This window comes from Phaenicophaeus curvirostris, chromosome 4, assembly GCF_032191515.1.
Source record: "Phaenicophaeus curvirostris isolate KB17595 chromosome 4, BPBGC_Pcur_1.0, whole genome shotgun sequence".
In the NCBI taxonomy this organism is placed as follows: domain Eukaryota; kingdom Metazoa; phylum Chordata; class Aves; order Cuculiformes; family Cuculidae; genus Phaenicophaeus; species Phaenicophaeus curvirostris.
The window spans coordinates 1,366,262-1,392,153 of NC_091395.1; the positions used below are offsets into that span (position 1 = coordinate 1,366,262).

At 50.4% G+C, this 25,892-nt stretch overlaps 1 protein-coding gene across 1 annotated transcript in view; it reads left to right on the forward strand.

The window, feature by feature from the left end:
- Positions 1–25,892, forward strand: part of ADAMTS3 (ADAM metallopeptidase with thrombospondin type 1 motif 3) — a 78,470-nt gene that overhangs the window by 35,188 nt on the left and 17,390 nt on the right. Inside the window, exons 5-11 of the mRNA XM_069854984.1 lie at positions 17,637–17,836; positions 20,191–20,274; positions 21,326–21,482; positions 22,479–22,584; positions 23,485–23,628; positions 24,853–24,985; positions 25,502–25,615. Coding sequence (XP_069711085.1) covers positions 17,637–17,836; positions 20,191–20,274; positions 21,326–21,482; positions 22,479–22,584; positions 23,485–23,628; positions 24,853–24,985; positions 25,502–25,615 — 938 coding nt within the window. The remainder of the gene's footprint in view (positions 1–17,636; positions 17,837–20,190; positions 20,275–21,325; positions 21,483–22,478; positions 22,585–23,484; positions 23,629–24,852; positions 24,986–25,501; positions 25,616–25,892) is intronic.

The window sequence follows — 25,892 nt, forward strand, 5'->3', positions numbered from 1 at the left end:
ATAGGATTCGTTGAAGTTCTTGGTTGGTTGGTGAGGTTAGTTTTTTCCTTTGTTTTCACTTTGCTTGATCAAAGGTGAGGTAGGAAACAAAGTGCTTTTCCAACAGGAACAGCCCGGCATAGTACAAAGGCAAATGAGTGTTGGTGATGGATGTATTGACAGGGGAAGGAGGAGAAGGGATCTCTGGAGGAGGAGAAGTGGGAGGAAACGTAATGAGAAAACCATCAAGCACTTTTGGCACTGGAAGTAGATGAGTTATATCTTTGAGCGCAATGGAATTAGAGCCCTCTCCAAGGGTTTGGGCGGGTGTGCGCACCGCAGACAGAAACATGCTTTCAGCTGAGTTAGATGTAACCTGAATTAGATTTACCCTCCCTTGCCTGGATATCAATATTGGTCAGCTGTGGGATCAGCCGATTGCTGCAAAGTGTAGCAAGTAAGTTACGTGGATTGTTGGGTTCCACAGAGCCACTGTTGCTTTGGTCTCAGCCCAGGATGCTCCTGGTGAACACGGCCTGGGATGCTTGTTTTCCCTTTGGTTTTATACTCAGGGCTTGCCCACGAGTCGGGTTCAGATCGGCGTTCTTTGCCCTAAATGCTGGGCTTGGTCCACGAGTTGTCAAATGCTGTTTGGGATTCACCTTGTACTTGGAAAGTGTCTTTGTTTCAGTATTTCCCATCTCCCCTCTCATTTTTAATGATATCTGTCACCGGAGGCGGGACAGCTGGGTATGGAGTTGGCTCACTGAGGTGTTTTTCTCCCAGTTTAAGTGAACTGGATGTTGTGCACTTCCAGTTATGCAGTTTAGCAGTGAGTCACCACAGCTCAGTGATGAACAGTGGTGTCCTCCTGTGTGCTGTTATTGACATCCAGCTTCACAACAGAAACCCAATCCAATTCTTCCCTTAGCTGAGCATCCAAAACGTGCGACATCAATGGAGAAAAATGAAGGTGTTTGTCTTTAGCCCATGCCTTGTATCCTGGCTCCTGGGAGGTCCCCCTGTTCCCTTTGTGCACCTGTACAGCTCAGCGCTTAACTGAATGCAAGCACAGTAACTCAGCAACTATGTTTCCAAGAATGGAGATCCCACAGCCTTCCTTTTAAAGAGTTGGAAGAGTCAGTGAGATGTCTTGAAATTATGTTCAAGGTGCATCCCAGAAATTCTATTCCTGAAGTGCACTGCTTCAGTGCATCTAAGGAAGGATATGAGCTGTTGGAGCAGGTCCAGAGGAGGCCACGGAGATGATCTGAGGGCTGGAGCACCTCTGCTCTGAGGACAGGCTGGGAGAATTGGAGCCTGGAGAAGAGAAGGCTCCACGGAGACCTTAGAGCAGCTTCCAGTGTTGAAAGGGGTTTCAGGAAAGCTGAGGAGGAGGTCTGGGTCAGGGAGTGCAGGGAGAGGACAAGAAGAACGGTTTGAAGCTGAGAGAGGGCGGATTGTGATGAGATCTTAGGGAGAAATGTTTTGCTGTGAGGAAGCTCTGGCCCAGGCTGCCCAGAGCAGTGGTGGTTGCCCCATCCCTGGAGGTGTTCAAGGCCAGGTTGGATGGGGCTTGGAGCCCCTGATCCAGTGGGAGGTGTCCCTGCCCATGGCAGCAGGTGGGGACTGGATGGGCTTGGAGGTCCCTTCCAACCCAAACCGTTCCATCATTCTGTGGTTTAGACCTGCTGCACTGCTCATCAGTGAGGCCGTGATAATGAAGCTGAGGTTCAGAGCGGTAGGACAGAGTCCCTTCACGAGAGCCAGGTAAATATAAAACTAAATGTAAGTACTAGATGCACAGTCCCTGCTGCGCAGTGTTTATCCTGTCTGCTCTGAAATGGGTATGAGAGAAAGGAAACGTGGACTTAAAGCTAAGAATAAGTTTGTGCATTTGTAAGGAGAAAGAAAGAAGCTTGAGCAGGGATGCATCAAAAGCACTAGAAAGTGCCTTATGCGCTCGGGCTGTGTCCAGGAGGCCGCGCTTCTCTCCCAGTGGCAGGAGGAGGGACATCCATCTGGTTAAGTCGTCTTCCATTCTTGGCAATAACAAAGGAAAATGATTCTTAAATAAAATCGAGGATAAAGACTTGATTCCAACTGCAGGCACCCAGAGCCAGAGCAGTAAAACCTGCAGAAATCTGAAGGGAAAGTGAAAAAATGGAGGAAGACTGGTACATGGGGCTTCCTGATAAAACTCCGTATGCTCCCAAACTGCACGGCAAGAAGGAAGCCTTCAGCGAACAGTGGTGGTAAGGGACAGCCGACTCTAAATACGTGATAGGACAAGGGGTAATGGCTCTGAGCTGAAAGAAGGGAGATTGAGATGAGATCTTAGGCAGAAATGTTTTGATGTGAGGGTGGGGAGGTCCTGGCCCAGGTTGCCCAGAGCAGTGGTGGCTGCCCCATCCCTGGAGGGGTTCAAGGCCAGGCTGGATGGGGCTTGGAGCCCCTGATCCAGTGGGAGGTGTCCCTGCCCACAGCAGGGGTGACATGGATGGGCTTTGAGGTCCCTTCCAGCCCAAACCATTCCATGACAATAAAGAGCTCTTGCTGAGATTTCTTCTCTGCTGCCAGTTCCATTCGCATTGTTTGGGGTGGGAGGTGAGGAGAAGCTCTGGAGGGAAGGATAGTGCTAACAGAGGTGAACAATAACTGTTAGAAGCACTGAATGGCATTCTAGAACAGAGCTCTGGAGCTCCAATGAGAAGTAGCACGTTTCTACTGCTGTGTGTGAAAGGAAAAATGTGTGTGGGATGGTTAAAGGTGCTTTTGAAGTTGGCTGGGTGAGAGCGATGGGAGCAGGGTGGTGGCACCCGGTGGTGCATGCTGGGCTGGTCCCTCCTGCCCTTCCCTGGCTCTGCTCAGCTCCAGCCATGCAAGAGTCCACACCAGGACAGGCCCTCTCTGGAAAACTCACTTGCTGGATGCAGAAGAGCTGCCTTATCAGGATGAATTGATGTGAATTTGAGGTCAGGAACAGGAGGAAATGAATCCTCCCACAGCTTGCGGGGGCTGCTGCTTGTTTATGTGTTCTACATGCGCGTCAGAGAGATCTAGGACTGAAATCAGATGCTGTGAAAGCACCACAAGACTCTTTCTCTGGAAGAAAAGATCCTTTTTAATCAGTTTGTGCTCTCCAGTGGGTTTTTTAGCCTCTGTCTGTGGTGGGAAAATGAATTAAGATGTAGCAGTTTATTTCCTAAAAATGGTAATTTTCCTGCCTTGTGGCTGTTGCTGGGTTTTTGCTCTGAATTTGATGGCATTGTGGCATTTTCCCCCGTTGTGGGGCACTGGGATTTGATGGGTTGGTTGCTCAGTGTATTTTAAGGAAGATTTTAGAACTGCAGAAATAGATGAGAATCTAGAACAAGAGGCAGCTGGGCAATTTAACCCGGATTATAGCCCTGAAAAGTTGTGGATGCTATGTAGCCTGCCTTGTTTTTTCATAGGGAAAAGGGAAAATCGATCTTGTGTGCTTGGGATGGGCGATGCAGATGCTTGCAGACTGCCTGGTGAGCCGGACACATCCCCTTGGCCAGGACCAGGTGGGTTCCTGCGCAGGCACTGGAGCATCGCACCGGGATGTGCCCTGCGCTTCCCTGCTGCTTCCGTTTGTCCCACCGAAGCGCTGCGTGGATGCCGAGGCAGAGTGAGCTCATCCTGTTAGCCTTGCGTGGGATGACCCAGGGCCGGGCAAGTGAAGCCGATAGGGATGCTCGGGGAAGTGACTAACGTGAGAACAGCATCCCTGCCGTTGACCCTGCTCCCAGTGGACTGAGGTCCTTCAGATCCATTCCTGGGTTGCAGAAGTGCGTCAGTCTTTCCCGATAGTGAAACAGGCCGAGTAACAGCCTGGCCCAGCTGGTGTTTGCTGTGCAAACAGTGGGAGTTTGCCAGAACGCCTCGCTAATAACGCTCTGGAGTGCTCTAATAACGTGGGATGAGGTCGGCGAGCTGGGATCGGGGAGGTTATGCACAGACACCCAGGCCTGACTCTGCAGTTTTGGCTGGAGGAGAGCAAACTGCGCTCGCAGGGAAGCTGCCTCTGCCAGTCACGGTGACAGGAGAGACCAAGCGGTGGGAAATGGGGGACTGGCTCAGACCGTGTGGGCTGGGGAGCGGTGAAGAGCTGTCTTCTACCTTCAGGAGTAGCCAGGGAAGGGGTTCTGGGGTGTGTCTCCCCTTGCAGGCTGGCTCAGGAGCCTCTCAGGTGGATCCTTACACCCTACCTAGGGAACAAGCAAGCTGCTCCATCTGAAAGGCAGGGAGAGGCGTGCCAGGGAGCAGGTTTGTCCCAGATGGGGATGAAGCAGCTAAGGGACTCATGAGACCCACAGAGGTGGAGCTGACACATGGTTTCCCATCCTTGCCTTTCTGTAAGTCAGGGAAAAACAACAGTGTGGGGCTCAGCAGGTGCTGCAGTTCAGAGACCTTTCTCATACTCAAGTATTTGCTTACACTGGGCTCACAACTTACATCTGTGGGTAAAACCCCTCCTTTCTTTTGTTCACGGCAAGGGATTCTGACTGTCAAGTGGCCGGAAACAGTTAAGATTTTCCTCCTTCTCCCATATTTCTGCACGGGCTGCCCAGCTGTGGAGCTCGGCGCCTCGAGAAGGCTGGATTGATGTGCTCGCGTCCTCCCTGGAGGACAAGAAGCGATGGGCCGTGAGTGCAGGATGGGCTCAGGGGCTCAGGTAGCTGCACTGGAGCGAGGGGTGGATGCGCGCTGCCAGTCCAGCTTAGCGTCGGCCCTGACTGGGAAGCAAGGGAGGTGTGAGGACTCGGATGTGCTGCTTAGTCTCATGTTGTTTCCTCTTACTTGGTTACCTGGTTTAGGTTTCCGTTATAACTCAGCCAAGCTCGGTTTGCCCTGTTTCTGGAAAATTCAGCTGGTACTTGTAGTAATTTGCATTTCTTCTGCTGCTTTAATTGGATGTGGGGCCAAAGCTGCTTTGAAAATCCCTGGAGGATCCCTTATGATGACAGGGTAACTCATTATGCTCTGTGCCTCATAAATAAAAGGTAATTAATATCATCACAGGTGACATAATGAATAACATCATCAATTCGATTTTCAGCAAGAGCCATGGATTTCTGTTTTAGATCCATGACAGCAACAGAAATCCAGGTCACAAAACAATTTCTTACCTGTTTATGTTTTTTTCAAAACACTCGTACTTAACCAATGCTCAGCGAGTATCTAGGAACCACGCTATTAATTTTGATAACTACTGTAAGTAGCTTGCCCTCAGCCATCCTTGAATCTCCACTGCTACGTCGCTGGGTTCCTCTTGGGTTCTTCCACAGCCAGTGAAGTGGGGTTTTAGCACTGCTCACAAGTTGAGTTTACAATGAGATGCGGTTGATATTTAATGGTATTTCTCAACTTGCTTTCAGAGTGTTGATTCTTGATTTATTTCAAGCCCTTTTTCTTAATCAGTTTGCAGCGTTTGCCCTGCCAAGAACAAGTAACAGTATCTTTTCATTACTCCCGACTTTGAGGCCCAGAACATTTACTACCAGGGGAAGAACAGAGTCTTCCTATAATTAACAGCTGTTCTCTAACAGGGAGCAACACAAGGTGAGATAAAACAATTAAAAGAATCTGGTACTGGAGTGGCCAGGAGTTCTGTAATGCCGTGCATTGTTCTGGTGGCTAATTATATGCTAACTTAATTAGCCAAAAGCCAATGACATTCTGACCTCGGCAGATCTGCTTCGTTTGCTGTTCTGTCAGACACGCTTTGCATTTCTGATGGTGAGATGGGCTCATGGTTCATATTTATCTTTATACAGCTGAAGTTTGTCAGCTTCAAGGAAACAATCTGACAGCAAAAGCCATCTGGGCATCCCTCCACTGTCTGTCTGGACACATCCGCATCGTTATTAGGAACTTCTTGCTGGCGCTGCAGGGAGCAGAGGACTTCTCTTGCAGTCTCCAGGCAAATCTACAATTGCTGGTAGTGAAAGAAACTTGATAAGCACTAAAACCCCAAAAATATATGAGCCGGGCTTTTTACTACCACATATTTAGGATGCCGGAATGTTTGTTCCTGTGCAGAGAACAAACTTGTGGCAGTCGTGGGGGAAGCGATGGAGAAAAGCCAGCAGTGTCTCCCCCAGGTTCTCTGCTGTCTGCACTGATTGGATTTGAAAGCTGAGCACTTATGTTCTTGAATCGTTGCCACACAGGTTGGTTCCCAGCTGTTTGTCAGATGCAATGCTCCTTCTAAACCCAGAGTCCTCTATCTCAAGCTGCTATTTCTTTGGTTTTGAAGCCTGAAGAAATCATTAATACAAAAAAAATCCTTGTATTAAGGAAACTCTCTTTCCTTAATACAGGAGAGCTGCTGGGTTGTAGTGGCTGCAGCCAGAAAACATTCATAAAACCATGGACTTGTGATTTGGGCTGGAAGGGACCTCAAAGCCCATCCAGTGCCACCCCCTGCCATGGGCAGGGACACCTCCCCCTGGATCAGGGGCTCCAAGCCCCATCCAGCCTGGCCTGGAACCCCTCCAGGGATGGGGCAGCCACCCCTGCTCTGAGCAACCTGGGCCAGGGCCTGTTTGATGAAGCTTGGCTTTAACTGTGGTGCAGGTTGTGAGCATTGAATTGCATGGATACAGGGACAAAAATCATCCTTCCTCTGTTCTGGGAAAGAGCTGTTGACTTCAGCAACCAGTCATGACATCGCCCAGGAGTTGATATAGGGAAGTGGGTGGGAACAGTGCTCTGATGAAGCCTTCCTGGCTCCTGTACATCCTTCCCCATGCATTCCACACCCCAGCTGCCGCTGGGTCTCTCCTGCCTTCGCTTCTTCAGTGCTTTCAGAGCTGTTCCTGCAACAGTGGTGGTTGGATTCCATGAGTTTAGAGGTCTTCTTCAACCTGCCCAGAGTGGGGACATGCTGTGGGTTTGTGCGATGGTGTCATGTTTTGCTTTGGTGACTTTTGTAACAACTGCTACCCTTTTGGCTTATCTCTGTGCTGAATTTTGTGTCCCTTGTCCCAGTGCCCCTCACTAACGACACCGTGTGTGTCTGCTTTGCTGCCCTTTCTCCTGTATGTTTGCTTTCGGCTGCCTGTCTCCTAAAAACTTGGTATTTCACAGTCTGTCTACAAGTTCTTCATTTACCTTTAGGTCTCAGTGCTTTAATAATCGGGAACTTTTATTCCCTTCATGTGTATTCCCTTCTCCAGACGCCGGGTGACTCTTGAGCAGTGTGGGTCCCAGCACAGCTGTGTGTGGCTCTACAAGAGCGGCTGTCGAGCGAAGGCAGAGCCTCGCACACCACCTGCTCTGCGAATCCTGGTCACCTTTATCCCCTTTCACCACCCGCCACCCGCTCAGGGCTGCTGTCCCTCTACTGTTTCAATCTGCGTTTTGAGGAGGACTCTCTCTTTGTCATTGACCCATTGTATATTCTGTTCAAATTTCTTCCTAAATCTTCTCTCACCTCAGGTTATTCTAGTTTTTATTATTATTATTATTTTGTCACCGTCTCTGTGAGCTTTCCACCAGTCTGGAGGGTTTATTAAAGCAGCACGCAGGAAATGGAGAGCTGTGCGGGAATGGACCCTGCTCGCCAAAGAGGGAAAGTTGGCAAGTCCTGCAGGGAAATTCCTTGGCTCCGTGGAGCAGCTTCATAGAGAGAGTGCACTACTGAAGAGGCAAACAGGGCACCAAGTGCTGCTTGGGATGCTGCTCCACAAATAAATGGTGTTTTGGGTGTCACATCATCATAGAATCACTGCATGGTTTGGGCTGGAAGGGACCTCAAAGCCCATCCAGTCCCACCCCCTGGCCTGGGCAGGGACGCCTCCCACTGGATCGGGGGCTCCAAGCCCCATCCAGCCTGGCCTTGAACCCCTCCAGGGATGGGGCAGCCACGGCTGCTCTGGGCAACCTGGGCCAGGGCCTCCCCACCCTCACAGCAAAACATTTCTGCCTAAGATCTGATCTCAGTCTCCCCTCTTTCAGCACAAAACCTCATCCTGTCCCTGCCCTCCCTCATCCAGAGCCCCTCCCCAGCTTTCCTGCAGCCCCTTTCAGCACTGGAAGCTGCTCTGAGGTCTCCCCGGAGCCTTCTCTTCTCCAGGCTGAACAACCCCAACTCTCTCAGCCTGGCCTTGTACGGGAGGTGCTCCAGCCCTAGCATCATCTCTGTTACATCCTCTGGTCCTGATCCAACAGATCCATGTCCTGTGCCGAGGACTCCAGAGCTGGACACAGGGCTGCAGGTGAGGTCTCACCTGAGCGGCACAGAGGGGCAGAATCCCCTCTCTCACGTTTATGGTCCCACTGCTTTGGACGCAGCCCATTATAGTGAGGTTCTATCAATAATATTCCAGTTGTTGTATTCAGGTGAATTTGAAGATGAGAGATGGAAATGTGTTGTTTTATCTGAGCAGTGTTGAGATCAACCTGTGAGTGTCAGGAGGGAGGAGCTCAGTTCTGGGCGTGCAGAAGCAACCAGCGTGTGTACTGATCTATCAAAGGTGCCTCTAGGCTTCCCCTTGTGTCTCGGCCAGCGCAGGCAGGACAGAAGGGAACTCCCTGAAAAACTCCCTCTCCTTAGTTACCGCTTTGCAAGCAGATGTAAATGGCACTGTATGTCGGGCCAGGAAGAGATGGAGGTCAGAATGGGACAATTTATGACTCTCTTCTATCTTGGATGGGCTTGGGATAGGGAGGTGAGGGGAATGATGAAAATATCCTGTGTGGAAACACAGTTATATTCAGAATACATCTGTCCGAGGTGCAGTTGTGTTTGGCTCACTCATAGGAATGCAGGGAGGTGGAAAGAGGGAAAAGTGCTTCTTTGTGCAAGAGCATCTATGAAAAAAAAAAAGGAAAGTGTCAGAGGGGAAGGAATCCACCATGGAATTCCTGCTGTCACCGCTGCCCAGGGCATGGTGCTGGGGCCTTGCAGGAGATGGCCTTCCCCTCCCTAGAAAGAGCCAGGGGCGCTCACATGGGATCCTTTCCTGTTTGCAAACCAGGTTTGTGGCGCGGCAGTCAGAATTAGGAGGCCTGACCTGCCTGTCTGCTGGGTTTGAACTGAAAGGGCTGCGGCGTCACTACGTGTGTGATGTCAGACTGTGTGAGGTTCTTAAGTACGTCACACTTGGGTCGTCTTCTGTGTAATTACAGCCAGAGCTGGGAGTGGGAGAGGTTCTGCTTCCTAGGAAATGGGTAGGATTAAGTGGCTTCTGATTCTGGATCTGCTCCTTTCCTCTTCGAGCCCTCCTGGTTTTAAAAGTGCTGTCTGACACAAAACATGTGGCTAGGAGACAGGAGAGGCTCTGACAGTGTTCTGAGTTCACAGAATCTACAGGCATGTCTCTGTGCGATGTTGAATACCATTCTGTAGAAAAAATCCAGAATCTGTGAATTTAGAGCAGCTATTTGGGATATATTGGTAATCTTCCACTTCCTAGAGGAGTTTAAGGCCCTGTTGACACGGCTCGGAGCCCTTGATCCAGTGGGAAGTGGAACTGAATGGGCTTGGAGGTCCCTTCAACCCAAACCATTCTGTGATTCTATGATGAAGGGTTTGGGTATTTTTAATTAAAAAAATAATAAATAATCTTCATTATTCCAGCCATTTTTTATGTACAGGTTAGTTAAAAACTGAAGTGTTTCAGTTTGAGATAGGGTTGACAGCCAAACAGAGTCATTAAGGTTGGAGAAGACCTCTAGGATCACCCAGTCCAACTGTCAGATGAAACGATGCTCAAAACTTTAGTTTTAGACACCTTAATAACTGTAACATAGTATTTCTGACTAACCATAGGGCATATATGCGTGTATATATATCAGATGGTGCTTCGTAAGGAAAATGAGCTTATGTACATCTAGTTTTGTCCTTATAGTGTGGTCACGGTGTGTGGTGTCACTGGCGGATGATGGGCTGCTGAAGGTTTGCTTACTGAAATGCATCACTCGCTATCTTAGACAACCTTGCCTTGAACCAAACACTGCAAGGGCCTTTGCCTTTAGGTCACGGGGCGTCAGGTGAGATCCACAGCCAGACCCGGCTGCTCCAAGCAGCGTTCCTGGGGGCTGCGGGGCAGAAATTGCCACGCTTCAGGCCAAGCGTGAGAGGAACTGGTTCGCAGTAGCCAGGGTTGTCCTCGGTTGCCATCTGTTGGGGCACACGCGTGGCGCCCCCAGCTCTGTGTCCCTCGGCAGGGCATCGCGGGTGCAGGCTGTCGTCTAATCCCTGGCTCCCGGTGCTGCCGGGCAGTCGGGTGCCAGCGGTGGAGGAGCCCGGCCCTGCCTCGGGTTGGTGTCGCGCAGGTGCAGGCTCCCAGAACCAGCTGTTGGGCTTTGCAGTGCCAGCAGGGTGGAATCCTCTTAGTGACAGCTGAGCAGTTAAGCACAATTATGCCTTCCCTTGTAAGATAGTGGAAGGAAACGACCCGTTGTGGAACACGGGTGTGATTTGTGAGTCACGGCACCACGGAAGGGTGTTTGAAGTTCTCTTTGTTTGGGTAACATGGCCTGCGTGAACATTGTCCCACATTTTTTTCCAGTTTTACACACACAGTTGTTCCTTTCATGTGACCGAACGCTGTGGATTCCATTCTTCTCTCTTCTTTAAGCGTTTATCTCTGCATGAGCCATCTGGCAGCTGAGACTGCCCGTGATGCTCCCCACCTATGCTTTCATCTGTGCTGGTGGCCCTGCGAGGAGAGAACTCTTGGAGCGAGTCGTGGGGGCAGCGCTCCTCCCTGAAATCTCCTCTTTTTCCCTGAAAAGCAGGCTCCGGGGTGGGATTGTGAAGGGTAGAGCGGCAGCACATGGAGCTTTGGATGATGAACTTCCCTCGTGAGACAGGAAGCCCTGTGGCCCGGGGTTTCCCAGCGAGGTTGCTGTGCGCCACATGTAGGATTAATTGGAAAGCACGGAGCGGTGACACAGATTGGACAGGACAGGTTTCTAATGAAAGCCTTTAATGCAGTTTTATAGCTTCTGCTAAGTGGATTTTACATCATCTCTTGTTGTTTCTGTCTATTTAATGAGTTAATGATGTAGATAATTAGCAGGTTTTACCTGAAGCAGTAACACATCAGTGCTCTGTTGGGGAGGAAAGCTCCTCAGTCCCACACTTCAGTGTGTGTGGCTCTTAACATGACTGTTTCTCATTCATAGAATGGTTTGGGTTGGAAGGGACCCCAAAGCCCACCCAGTGCCACCCCCTGCCATGGGCAGGGACACCTCCCACTGGATCAGGGACTCCAAGCCCCATCCAACCTGGCCCTGAGCACCTCCAGGGTGGCCTTCCTCAGTAGAGGAAGTCCTTCCTCAGTAGTGGCCACGCTCCACACCTCACTAGGACGAGCTGCTGGGTGATTCACTGCAGCTCCGCTTTTAGCCAGGCAGGCCCTGCTCCAAATAATCCCACCTCCCCCGGAGCCAAGTTCTGGCTTGCTGCCGTGCTGCTCTGTCTGTCTGTGCCGGCTTTCGGAGGCTTAAGGCAGATAAAGCGATGATGAGGGTGTAATTGGTGTTGACAGTAGACAGCGAGCGGCTCAGGGAAGATAAGGGCTGTGGCAGGGAGTCCGGAGAAGCACAGGCTGCACCATGCTCCCATTAAACCTCTGCTGGGGCAATAACAAATCCCACTAGTGAGAAATATTTCTTTCACAGCATTTCACACTAAGGAACTGAATATAAATGTACTCTATCTAATGAACCAAGCAGTAGCTGGGTGTCCCACAAAACAGAAGAGTCTCTTGGGTGTGAGGAAACGATTGAGAAGGAAAAATGGTTAAGCAAGTTGCCTTAAGTTGCACCAGGGCAGGTTTAGATTGGATACCAGGAAACATTTCTTTACTGACCAAGCGGTGAAGCCCTGGCAGAGGCTGCCCAGGGCAGTGGTGGAGTCTCCATCCCTGAAGGGGTTCAAACAGTGTGTAGAGGTGGCACTTTGTGACGTGGTTTAGCAGGCACAGTGGGGTTGGATGACAGTTGGACTGGATGAGCTGAGAGGGCTTTTCCGACCTTAGCAATTCTATGGCTCTGTGATTCTAAGTCTGTTCAAAGGAGAACTCTCTTCAACTTTTATGAATAAGAAGCTGTTCTTTTGTTGGCTCTTGCTTTTCCTCTTTCCCATACCTCCTGCAGTTTATCTCCTTCTAAATACTTAGGTTTGGTCTCTTGTTGCTGGTTCCTGTCACATCTGAGGTTCAGAGCTTCCCCTGCTGATCCGTACGTGGAGCCCAGAGGGAGGTGTGAAGCCGCAGTGTGGTCAGTCCTGGCACGACTGCTCCTTGGCCTTTCGTGGATGTGTTCTCAGGTTGGCTTAGGAAGTTTACAAGAGAGAGTTCAGCATTTTAGAGCTGAAATAAAGCAGAATAAATGTCATTCTGGCTAACACAGGGAGCACTCAACACTCCCTAGCCAGCTGTTAGTGCTTCAAGGAGGTTGCAATCCATCCAGGAAGGCCTTGTGTCCCCTGATCTGTCTGGGTTATTGAAGGGAATTGTAACTGTAATAACTAAAATTGTGGATGCAAAGGTGTCTGTAAACATAGGCTGAGCAGCAAGGAAGGTGCGAGCTAATCACTGTGAGTTGTTACCCGCTCTTTCTTCTCTGTGCTGCAGTAGTGGCTGTGGAGAGCATCCTGCTGTGTACTGAAGTGTATGATTGTGAAAGCAGAAGCCGGTAGTAGTTGTACAGAGTGGCAGCGTGTTCCAGAGGGGTTCCACTCGATCCTGAGACTTAGGCATCACCTTTTTAACACCCACCCATTAAACCTGGCAAAATGAGTTGTGTTTTCAGTCTCCCTGTACCTTCTGTGAGCCCATCCCAGAACCTGACGTGTGCCTCATGTGAGTCTGCAGCTTTGCTTCCAGCAGAGCAGTGACCGCTGGCTTCACTTATGGCTGTAAAACCTACCTGAGTTGCTTCTAGCAGGCGTGAATCCCAAACCAGGTCTGGAGAGAAGTGATCTCGTGGGCATCCTTTGGTGTAGGTCAGGCACACACTGGGGGCTTCATTCTTTTCTAAAACCAGCTCCTGTCGTGTAAAGTTGGCAGGCCTCAGACACGAGCTCCTGAGTGCTTTACATGAACCAGGCTCACTCTGGCTCTGAATTTATCCAGTAACCTCGATATCAAGTTATTCACACTAGTGCTGTGTCTGCTATTACCCCTCACCCGCGGCTGTCTTCTAGCTGCTGCTTATCTCAGTGTGATTGTGTCAGAGCTCACAGTGACGTTTCCACCTCCAGCAGCATTTCTCTGTCCCTTCCAAGATCTAGAGCCTGGCACGTCCGTAGACAAATCCCAGTGCGCTCCCACTGTGAGGCAGCTGGGTGCAGAGCTGCTGCCGTGGCTGCTGACAATCCTGCTCGTGTGTTGGGTGTAAGCTCACAGCAGTGGGCTCGCCTTCTCCCGTAGCGAGAACTCTGGACCTGCCTGTCATTCCTCTTTTTTGTCTGTTACCAGTTTTTGCTCATGGGATGGAAAAAGAGCAGTTAATCATTGGCCCCAATCCAGACACTTATTTATAGTTTCCTTTTAATACTTTTAATCCTTTTTGCTACGGTTCTATTTATTTCTGGCTTTGTTTGGTGTGCTGCTGGCAGGTATGGGTAACGGGCAGGTCTAGAAACCCTTGTGGCAGGTAGGGAAGCAATGACAAGGAAACAACGGGATACAATTCCACCCATTTCCTTTGGAAAAGTTGATCCCGAGATGTCTCTAAACACACTCAGATGTGTACAGCCTTCTGCTGGTGGTGGTTCCACGTGGCTCCCTCAGTGCTGCTGCCACCCACCCCTCGTGGAGTGAGAGCGAGAGCCGTTTCACTGACAGTGCATGGCAGGCAAGAGTCCTCCCCGTGACATCAGAGCGACGCGGGCTTCACAGCACCAACACAGAATATAGTGCAGAAAACCTTCCGTCCTTCCCAGAGCAATTCTGCAGCTGGCATTGCTAAGGTACCAGAGAAGCAAATCTTTTACAGAAGCAGCCAGCGCTTCCAAGTGTTTACTTTTTGCTTTTAAGTCTAAGAGCAAAGTCAGATGGCGTTTGTGTTTATGGCTCGCTGAGATCAGGCATTTAATGATTGGCCCTGCGGTCCCAAGACTCCAACCTTCCCTAATCCCCGTTTGTAATTCTGCCGGCCCCTGTCACTCCAGGATCCCCCGAGGAGAACAGAAACAGAGCTCATGCTCTGAGCGTAACCCGCTTCATCATCTCAGAAAGGGGAAGGATCTCCAGGCTGCATGTGAAGTCACAGGAATTTCTCCCTCTGTTCCCAGTTCCCCAGTGTGGTTAAGCTGCTGTGAAAGGGGAGCTGCCTTTGACCCTGGTGGCCACTGTTTTTATTTCACAGACTGTTTCACCAGCCCAGGGGCAGCGTTACCTCGCAAACAGAGACAGCCCTGCTGCTGGCAGTGTTTTCAGACTGCTCCTGCATGGGTGCTGTCTGACAAGCTGCTTTTCATAGAACCCCAGGTTGGAAAAGACCCCTTGGATCATTGAGTCCAACCTTTCCCATCTGCCACTAAACCATGTCCCTGAGCACCTTCTCCACCGGTCTTTTAAACACCTCCAGGGATGGTGACTCAACGCCCTCCCTGGGCAGCCTCTGCCAGTGCCTGATGACCCCTTCTGTGAAAAATTTCTTTCTGACATCCAGTCTGAACCCTCCCCATTCCCTCTCATCCTGTCCCCTGTCACTTGGGAGAAGAGGCCAGCACCCTCCTCTCCACAACCTCCTTTCAGGTAGTTGTAGAGAACAATGAGGTCTCCCCTCAGCCTCCTCTTCTCCAGGCTAAACAACAGGTCAGTAAACAAACAGAGTAAGTTCTAGAGTAGCCTAAAAGATCTGAGTGTTCAGACTCAGAGGGCAGAACTGGGCGAGAGTGGCTGTCTGCACCCTGGTCGTGCAGGGTTTGAGAGCTTCAGGGAACTGTAGCCAGGAGAGAGCAGTCACAGAAACCCATATTCCTCTGGTGGTTAACAAGCAGAAAAGTGCGCACTGCTACTTAGTGCAACTTGAGGGGTGACATCATGAGTTGGCCTCGTTTCCTTGCTTTGAGAATAGCATAAATGGAGTTCTTCAGTTGCTAGGGAATAGGTCTGTCCCTGAGGATGTTCATACATTCATTAAGAAGGGATCTACCTTGATCTCAGTTGGCTCCAAACGGAGCTCTCATTAATTTTCGCTCTGTATCAGTGCAGCTGGGGGAGCCTCCCTGGCCACGGTTCCCAGCTGTATTTTCAGGAAAAGGCTAAATTAGGCAATTGAATTCCTCCTTCTCCTGAATTAGTCAGTGGGTCAGCTTTTGCCAGAAGGGAACTCAAGCATGTGGCTGCTTTGGTGACCTCATCCTGTTCCTAGAGCGCCAAGCGTGCGGCCGGCCTACCTGCTGTGCAGCTGCGGGGCAGTGCGGGGCTGCAGACACAGGCAGCTCTCCCTGCTGCCGCTCTGCTCCGGCATCCAGGCTCAGCAGCCCGACACACCACTGTCCTCCTCTGGCACCGCTCCAGCTCTTCATCAGAGCTGAGAACCACCTCACCTGCGTGCCTGCAGCCCCCGAGCTCTCCTTTCCCTCTCTGCTCATGCTTCCTTTCTCCCCGCAGATCAGATTTCCTCTGATCATTTTTCGTACTTATACCAAGCTGTGGGTTTTGTCTTCCCCCCCTCCCCCAGTGCCGGCAGAATCGTTTCACTTGGCAATAGAGCACAGACCGATCTTTTTCTGACAGGTAAGATCATGATGTATAGGATGCAGGTGACTGGCCAAATAAAGAAAGGAAGAGATAACGAACTGGCTAATGCCAGAATGAGATTAGGGAGGATTAGTCTGTCTCGCACAAATCCGCAAACAAACAGCCTGGTTTCCTCTGGGTGTAGCGGAGAGCGTTGCCGTTCCACAGCAGCCGTCTGCAGGGTCGGACGAGGTGCTCAGAGCTGCCGCTGCCTTTGGAGATTAATGTGTAAAGAACCTTTGTTTTCAGATGATTCACTGAAATAATTCACTTGAGTAAGTGTTGCTATGATCTCTTCCGACTCACAGTAAGGGGGTCGTTTCTCCAACTTTGTGTGCTCTTAAGACTTTCGTAAGGAAAGGTTGAACCTTCCGTTGACAGCAGCTCCAATAAGCAGGTAAGAGGTGTCCAAGGACACTCCTGTGGCATTCAGCTCACATACCGATGTGTAAGCTGCTCGCCTCCACGCTGAAAGCGCTCCAGGGTTTCAGTAGTGCTGAGGCTGCGCTCCCTGCAGCGCTGATGCTCAGCAGAGTTGTACCAGCTTCAGGCACCTCAGGTTGTCCTCAGCCCTGGATTTACATGAAAAGATAGGGAGCATTTTAGTTTGAATTGCTAATTTTCTTTATAGTTGGTTGCATGAAACACCTGTAATCACACACAGGGGAAGTCACAGCCTGCGTCTTAATCATTGCCTCATTCTAGGGACTGTGGTTTGTGTGCTGAATTCCAATAGGTAACAGGGATTTCTTAATGCTGTGGATGTCTGTCTGTCCTGCAGAGCCAGCAGGATGCGCAGATGTGTTTTGAGGGCACAATGTGGAGTAATGAAGAGAAGCTGTGGCTGCCCCATCCCTGGAGGTGTTCAAGGCCAGGTTGGACGGGGCTTGGAGCCCCTGATCCAGGGGGAGGTGTAGGCGACTGGAACTGGATGGGATTTGAGGTCCCTTCCAACCCGACCCAGTGCTGCTTGAGATCCCCAGGAGTCCTGGGACGTTTCTTGGAGCACACCGCAAGCCAGGCCGGTGAAGCGGTTGGCTTTTCACTGTGGAGCCCTGTCAGGGAGCGGTTTGGGGTTTCTGCGGAGAGCAGAGTGCAGTTGCCTTGCAGGGGGCAGGAGGCTCAGGGCTGAAGGTGTTGCCAGTGTTGCTTTTTGAAGTCTTGGCTAAAAATGTTCATTATGTTTCTTCCTAGAGCGAGGTTATTTTTGCTTGCTTTGACAGGACTGCACACCTGAAAAATATCCAGTGGGTGTGTGCATGGAAAACACTGGCATGCTGAGAACCCCTCTGTTAGCAAGAGCTGGTTTTAGAAGGGGGTGGAGAAAGGAGTCCTGACTCGCTCTGCTTGCTCAAAGAAGAGATTCTGCTCTTCAAATGAACCACAAACCTGCCTGCTTACAAGGGGAAGTGAGGGCCATGCAGAAGGTGGCCCAACACCTACTGCTGAAACAAAGAATTACATAAATAGCCGGGAATTCTAGTTTACCTCTTCCTGTGGCAGGGGGCGCAGGGAACTGCAATGCTGTTTGATCTCTTCTCGCTAGCCCTTGGAGCTGACCCATGTTGCTTTTGAGCCCTGCGGCCACACGTTCAGTGTTGTACAGCATCTGCGTTGAATGCTGCAGCATCCCACGTGGCTCTCCATGACCTGGTGCAAGAACAGGGAAGTTCTGGGTTAGGAAGGGAAGTACTTGGCCTACACCTCCTTAGGGGTGAATTTTATGCCTAAAAGAAGAACTGTTAATATCTGTAAATATCCAGTTAATATCTGGTGAGTTTCCCTACCCCAACACCGCCAGAATCATGTCTTCAGAGCTCCCAGTTTATTTATCCAAAGAAGGGGTGACCCTGCAGGTGAGGACATTGTGCAGGAGAGTGTTTGGAGTAGATGTTCATGTCTCGCTGTTTCTTGTAGACTCTCTTCGTGGTGGCCTGGGAGAGCTGAGTTCCCTGTATGGCAGTGTGGAGCAGCAACTGAACGACACCCTGAGGCGACGCCGGCACGCGGGGGACGATGACTACAACATCGAGGTGCTGCTAGGGGTGGATGACTCTGTCGTCCGGTTCCACGGCAAGGAACACGTTCAGAACTACCTCCTCACCCTCATGAACATAGTGAGTACCTTCCATCACGCCGTGCTGCGTGTCTCGGGACGTGAAGGGCTTTTGTGTTCTCTCGCAGGAGCAGTCAGGAAATGATGCTTGATACAAATACGATCCTTCTGTCTCCTGTCGGCTGTGTTGACAGGCTGAGAGAGTTGGGGTTGTTCCGCTTGGATAAAAGAAGGCTCTGAGGAGATCTTATAGCGACCCGGACTCGATGATCCTGGAGGTCTTTTCCAACCTAGTGATTCTGTGACCTTCCAGCACATGAAGGGGCTATGAGAAAGCTGGGGAGGGAACTGTTTACAAAGGCCTGTGGTGATAGGATGAGGGACGATGGCTTTAAACTGTAGAGGGGCAGATTTAGACTAGACATAAGGAAGAATTTCTTCACGATGGACTTGGCACTTGTCTCTTTTTTCCACTCGCTCTGCCTCAGTCTGGAACGGCGCAGCAGGGCACAAATGCCTCGCTGAACTGAGACATCTCCAGGCTTGTCTAAGTCTCTGACCGATCGCTTGCCCAATAGTTATAACCTCATGTAAAGGCAAAAACTCCTCGCAGTGCTCACCTTTCTAAGAACTGCCAGGTGGAAATATGAGCTGATGCTGTGTTCTCTTGCACACTGTGGCTCCATCTGCTGGGAGCAGATGCGAATGCAGAGCCTGTGTGAGCTGCAACCCCGATTCCCTTCCCCTCAGACAGGCTGGGAGAGCTGGGGCTGTTCATCCTGGAGAAGAGAAGGCTCCACGGAGACCTTAGAGCAGCATTTTGGTACTGGAAGGAGCTCCAGGAAAGCCGGGGAAGGGCTCTTGATCAGGGAGTGCAGGGATAGGAGGGAACGGTTTTCAGTGGAAAGAGGGGAGATTGAGATAAGATCTTGGGCAGAAATGTTTTGCTGTGAGGGTGGGATGAGTGACTTCATTGATGATTTGCAGGCCTTTCATACCCCTGCTATGAATTCACGCCCTGGCTGCAGGACATTTCTCACCTTCCCAGGCACAAGGAACATTTTTGTTCCCATCTTGTTGGCCCATCTCTGTAATTCTGTTTGTTTAACTTCACTTCCACAAATACTCTTTTTAATGACCACATAAGTCGAATTTATCACCAAAAATTAGGGCAGCAGTACTAGTCGCTTCTAAAAAAAACCTTCTTCCAAACACAACCCACCACGCATTTCAGTTGCTCAGCGAGTGGTGGAACTGCAGCGTAGCCGCTGGGTCTCTGGCTCAGTGCTGGGCTCCTTCCTGGGATGGAAGCTTCTCCTGTGCTGGCAGTGTTCCCTGAAGTCTAGGGGGTGTGTGTGATAAAGGACAGGCAGCCTTTCCTTCCTCGTGAACAGTAATAAGACTGGTATTTCCAATCATCTGCGTGTTTGGGCGGGTTTTCTGGGTCCTGAATGTCTTTGAGATCTATTTTGATTTGCAAGTGTTGCCAGAAAGTGGTGAGTGGGAACCAAACGGTACTGGGGCATTCGAATGAACAGAGGGAGTGACCACCTGATCTCTTGGCTAAAAGGCCTCAAATCACAGTCCTGCCTATAAATGACGCATAGAGATCCCACTGGAGACCCCTGCAGACCTAAATTTGGTGCAGAGACGTGGACTGAGGACTCCTTGTGAGTTTGGAGGCTGCTCTGTCCTCTATGCTCCCTGCAGGACTGGAGCTTCGAGGTCTGCTGGGGAGACAAACAGTCAGTGGGGCAAACAGGAGGGGAACCTGGGGTCCATCCACAGTCAGAGTGGCCAGGTGGCACCACAGAGGTGGCTTTGTGGGAGGGAAGGTGATGGCTTTATCAGTTTTTAAAGCAAACTCCATCAGTGTTTAAATCCCCTGGGAGCTCGAACACACTGCTACAACATGAGGTGGTTGAGTCCCCTTCCCTGGAGGTGTTTAAGGCACGGGTGGATGAGGTGCTGAGGGATATGATTTAGTGTTTGATGGGAACGGTTGGACTCGATGATCCGGTGGGTCTCTTCCAACCTAGTTATTCTGTGATTCTGTGAACCTTGCTTTCAGGAATAACCTCACTTCCCTCATTATGCTCAAACCAAATGAGTGAAGTCAAGCATTCAGATGAGTACTTGCAGGGTTTGGACCTGATGTCTTTCATTCCCCAGTCACCTTTTCTGATCCAGAGGCCATTAAACTTGAGTAGAGTCCTGACAGGAGCTTTGGGAAGCTCTTTGTGAGGGGGGTGCAGTGACAGGAAATGTAGTCTCTGTTTCTCACGGCGTCGAATGATTTGAGACTTGAATCCTCTCCTGAGAAGACTGTGGTGGTGGAAGCACTTGAAAGGACACGCACAGGGCCTTGGAAGTTTCCTCAGTGTTTTGTCTTTATAGTTGTTCCTTTTTCCTCAGGTGAATGAGATCTATCACGATGAATCCCTGGGCATCCATATCAACGTTGTGCTGGTCCGGATGATCATGCTGGGGTATGCGAAGGTAAGCGAGCCCTTGAACCAGTTTACCTTCATCACTGTAACTCCAGCCCTTCTGAATCCCATGAAGGGCTGGGGAAACAGCACAGTACCAAGGAGCTGCTTCCAGAGAGAAAGGAAGGAATTCCTCAGGGAATTACATCTATTTAGCAGAAGCAGTTGTCTTGGTTGCCCCACAGAGCTTGCTGGTGCCCCCAAGGCAGCCTGCTGATCTAACCACCTCCTGTTCTCACTTTGCATGTGCCCTTTGCTGGGTCACAGCGCACTCCTCTGCTTCTTACCCAGACAGGAGTGGTAACAGCATGGATTTCACTGGTAAAACACACTCAGAGCACTCAGAGACTTTCCAAATAACTGCTTGGCTGGTTGTTCAGGATGAGAGGAGGGTGCTAATACTGTTTAGAGTTTGATAGAGATCACTGCTTTATTATTTATTTATTATTTTAAAATTCTGTTTAACTCAGACACTGAATTTGGGCAAGCCAAAAGACTGGTTTAATGTTTGTCTTGTAATTAAGTTGACTGAGCTTGTAGGCAAAACCCTCAGGGAGCCAGATTTCCATCTGTGCTCACCCGTACACAGGCAGTGGCCCTGCAGTGCTCTGCGCCAGGCGAGGCACTGTCCTGCGTGTTCGTGATGCTGCACACTGGCTCCATGTGTCACTGCGTGCTCGGCCACCTCAGCCAAGTCACGCTGTCAGGGGGCAGCCCAGAACGGGAGCAAGGAAACAAAAGAAATACAAACGTCCTTATTCAGTCCTAACATCGAGTTGTGGGTTCCCTCTGTGCATCGAGGCAGTTATTGTCATAGATGATGTGAACAGCCATTAAGTTGTCTCCAAAACCCCCTAAGGATGCGCTATTGGACATGAGTGGTCACTGTAACACACCCGTTTTCTGATCTCGTAGGAAAGGTGCCTGTCATGACTTGTAGAGCTCTAGGGTACTGGGGAGAGACTCAGTAACGGGGACCTGGTCGGTACCCCAAGAAAATCCAAACTTGTCTCTGTTTCCTACCTGTAGGAGTTCCTGGGTCTAACGTGTTGCTCTTTCAGTCCATCAGCTTGATCGAAAGGGGGAACCCGTCGAGAAGCTTGGAGAATGTTTGCCGCTGGGCCTATCAACAGCAGAAGTCGGACCCCAGTCACTCTGAGCACCACGACCATGCCATCTTCTTAACCAGGCAAGATTTTGGGCCTGCTGGTATGCAAGGTAATGCAGCCGTCCTGGAGCAAAGATATCTGGACTCGGTGGGTCTTGGCTAGTGCCTGCCAAAAAGAGGGAAATTGGAAAATGGCATTGTTACACGATCCAGAGACAATAACAAACCTTTATTCAGCAAATACTTAGGGAAGTGTTCAGATTTAAAGCTGTACTGGAACCTGTCCTGCTGGGAAAAGCATGTGCACCCTTCCTGCCCTTCTGGTCCCTCTTCTGGCTTTGGAAAAGGTCCCCAGGGACAGCCTGGGGACAGATTTCTTTTATCGATAGCGTACCAGCTGCTCTGATAGCTGCAGGGATCTTTAGGACTAGAAGAACTGGTGATAATGGTAAATTCCCAAAGTGTGGTTTATGTGAGTGCAGATGGAGAACAGTCTGTGTGAGAACATGTTTTAGCTGCCCCGCTGGAGATTCCTGATATCTGAGTTCTCCTTCAGGTCTGGGCTGGTGAGCCTGGGGTGGAACTGGTCAGGTGGAGCTTTTAGTTGGACTTCTTTCTTCAGAGAGACATTAGCTTTCACTGGGGATGCAGTGAGCACCGGGCAGGCTGCAGGTGGAGGCACTAACAGTGACACAGGGAAAATGTCCCAGCCTGCAGCTCTGCTTTTTAACAGAATGTGAATCTGGTGCATTTCTGCATCCACCCCTGGAGGTGTTCCAGGCCAGGCTGGATGGGGCTTGGAGCCCCTGAGCCAGCGGGAGGTGTCCCTGCCCATGGCAGGCGGTGGCACTGGATGGGCTTTGAGGTCCTTTCCAACCCAAACCACTCCGCGAGTCTATGATTTTTGGTGATAAAAGCCCAAGTGCCTGAAGTTACCCAGATGTTTGTGGCCTCAGTCCCAGTGTGTCAGAGCCATTTGCTCTGTTTGACAGAGGAAAAACTGACAATCAAAAGAAAACAAGTAAATCTTGTACAGTAAATCTTTTGGGGGGTCTCATTTAAAATAAATGTAATGAGCAAAAGTCAGCGATGGTTTCTCTCAACAGGCTACGCTCCCGTTACGGGCATGTGCCACCCGGTCCGGAGCTGCACTCTCAACCACGAGGATGGGTTTTCCTCGGCTTTTGTCGTTGCTCATGAAACGGGTCACGTGTAAGTGCAACTTGTACGGTTAGACTGCCAGCAAAATGTGGGGCCGCGCCTCCTGCTCGCTTTGCGGGCTGGGAGGTGATTTCAATGGCTGTATCAGCCTATCCTAATTTTATGTCCATCCCCCTGGAATGCTTTGTGGTCTAAATGATGAAGATAAGTGAGGGAAGAAAGGAATGGGAAGAGAGAGAGGGAACATGTTTTCTCCAGCATGAGAAAGAGGTCAGTAAGAAGCCTGGAAGACCCAGGCAGTGTAGACAGTAGCTGATCAAGCACCCTTAGCTTCTTTCTTCTCATTGAAACTGCCGATTTGTTAGATTTGGCACCTTTTCAAGCATGGTAAAATGTTAAGAGTAACTGACAAAGCAACGATCTCGGCTGACTCTCTGGACGAATTCGAGCATGGAGGATTTGATTTTTGTCTTCTCACAGTAGCACAGGCTGCTTGCTCAGCTCCCTGTGAGCTGAGCCCAACTGGAGGTGACAGTGTCACATACTCAGCTGTACCAGATGCACACCTGGAGATGTGAAGTGCCACGTCAGCTCTTTGGAGATGCAAGACGAGGACTATGCTAGCTCTGTGCTTTTGATAAATGAACACACAAACATGAATGATTCAGTGTCTGAACTAACTGCTCCCTAATGAGCAGAACTGTTCTTCTTTATCCAAAGCATAAGAAGTCACCGTCATTGGGCTAGATCATTCCTGGGATTAACAGACGAAATGAAGGATGAATGAGAGAGTATTCAGACAATCTTTATGCTTTGGCATCAAAGAAATCTGTTTGAAGTGCAGGTGGTATCTGTAGAGTGCAAAGACCCATTTCATTTTTATGCTGACCTGTTTTCTCTCCGGATGAAGAGCGGGACCGCCTGGGCTCTGACACCGATTCTGTGTTACAGGCTGGGAATGGAGCACGATGGGCAAGGGAACCGGTGTGGGGATGAGACGGCGATGGGCAGCGTCATGGCTCCCCTGGTGCAGGCTGCTTTTCACCGCTACCACTGGTCCAGATGCAGCGGCCAGGAGCTCAAGAGATACATCCAGTAAGAACCTGCCCGCGCTCGGCAGGGGTGGTTTTACCAAGGGAAGCAGAAGTTTCTGCAGTTCTTGGGATATTGGGGTCAGTGTGGTAGAGAACAGAGGGAAGAGGAAGTGCTATAAACTAGGAGCAAAGCTTCCTCGCTTAGGGCTGTGCTGGAAGCCCAGTGCATCCTCTAAGGGCTGGAAGCAGGAGTCTCTCTGGCAGGCGTTACATCAGGCAGCTGGTGTTGTCCCCATGTTTCTGATTTCCCCAGGAGTTACGCTGTGAAACTGGCAGGAGGGAGCCCTGGACTCAGGAAAGAACTAGAGAACGTTGTGGGAGAGAGCAGGGAGCATGTGTCTGACATAGGGAGAGGAGAACAGCACTCTACCTGCTGGCTCTGGTCTCCCTCCGTGTGTGCACATCTTCATCCAACTGTTCTTCAGGCTCTGTCTCCATTGCAAATAGCAGGGTTGCCAGTCAGCGCAGAGTGAAAGCTTCATGAGTTGATCCGCATGTCCTGTAGAAGAAACACAAAATATTAAATAGTAACTGATGGACAACTTAGAGCTTGAAGGGAAATATCCCAGTGCAGGCCCACCAGTATCACTCGCTGGCTTAAGGCATCAGAGTAAACAGGAATGAGAAACAAGCAAGCCTTATTCTTTGATGGCTGGACTGGATGATCTTAGAGGTCTTTCCCAACCTTAATGATCCTGTGATTCTTGCCCTTTGCTTAGCAGGCTGTGATCCCTGTAAACAGGGTGGATTTTGGGTAAGGCAGCCTGTTCTCAGCCTGCTGTCCTGTCTCAGCACTCCGTAAAGTCAGGGGGAAGACTCCCTCTCCCCGCAGCAGGCTCTGTGTTAGGCCTTGTGTTAGGAATTGTACCCCAAGTCAAAGCACATGAAAAAGTGCCCTGAGAGTGGAGGAGTGTTTGTTTCCTCCCTCTGGTGCCAGGAAAGTGCAAATGTCACTGTATCATGAGAGCAGGGCTGGGCTGGAGGTGCCTCTCCCGTAAAGGCAGGGCTTTTGCTGTAGCATCTTCCCATCTGATGCTCAGTCACGTTGCAGTAGGCTGCATTCCTACAGAAGGGATCACCCATGCTTTGCAGGGTGATAGGTGTAGAGACGGGACGGAAAGCAGGTTGGAGAAATTTACTTAATAAGAATAATTACCTTCTTCTTGCTGACTAAAATAAGGCACAGCATCTTCTGATGATTTCTTCTCCATGTATTTTTCCCCAGCTCTTACGACTGTCTTCTTGATGACCCCTTTGATCATGATTGGCCCAAGCTTCCTGAACTGCCGGGCATCAATTATTCCATGGACGAGCAGTGCCGCTTCGACTTCGGTGTTGGCTACAAGATGTGCACAGCGGTACGGCCCAGGGCTCGCTGCGGGGAGAAAGGCTTGGGCAGCACGTTGCTGTCAGGGGGGCAATACGTGCATTTCCTCCAAACTAAAGAGGAGCTGAACAGCTCTGTGGGATCTAGAACAGAGGCAGATTTATACAATCTAGAACAGAAACAGCTCCGTAGGCTTTATATCAGAAACAGCTCTAAAGGATCTAATCAGCTCTATACAGAGGAAGGAGAGATTTATGGGTGGAACCCAGCCTGCAGGGTCACTGGTTTAATGCGCGAGTGCCTGGCAGCACAGTCCTCAGATACAGCCTTGCAGTAGTGATTCCAAGGAGGAAGGGAAATTAAAACCTCATTTTCCTCCCCTTCTGGGTGTCTCCTTTCCTCCTCAGCAGCTCGGGAGCAGGAGATGCAGGAAATAAGCACTGCCCTTTCCCTTCTGAAGACGCAGTAGTCGTGTGCACAAGATGAGCGGAATCCTTACGAATTAAGCTAATGCCGAGTTTCATCTCATAAATGCTCTGCGTTGCAGTTCCGAACCTTCGACCCCTGCAAGCAGCTGTGGTGCAGCCATCCCGACAACCCCTATTTCTGCAAGACGAAGAAAGGGCCCCCACTCGACGGGACGGAATGCGCCCCGGGAAAAGTGAGTCCTGCGTTTGTATCAAACAAAAACCCCTCAGTTGCATTCATGGGCTGAAGGGCACAGAGGAGAACAGGGAATCGCCCGGCATCCCTGGGTAGGTCAAAGGGAGGGGGAAGAGGGAGCTGTGCTTTCCCACTGCTATTTCCTGTGAACTGTACCAGGTTTGCAGTAAATTTTGGACACAAACACCAGGTGAGGTGTCACCCGTTCCCAGCCTCTTCTGTGGCCTTTTTGTGATGTTTTGGGGATCCTGGTCTCCTCTGCAAAGTGTCCATGC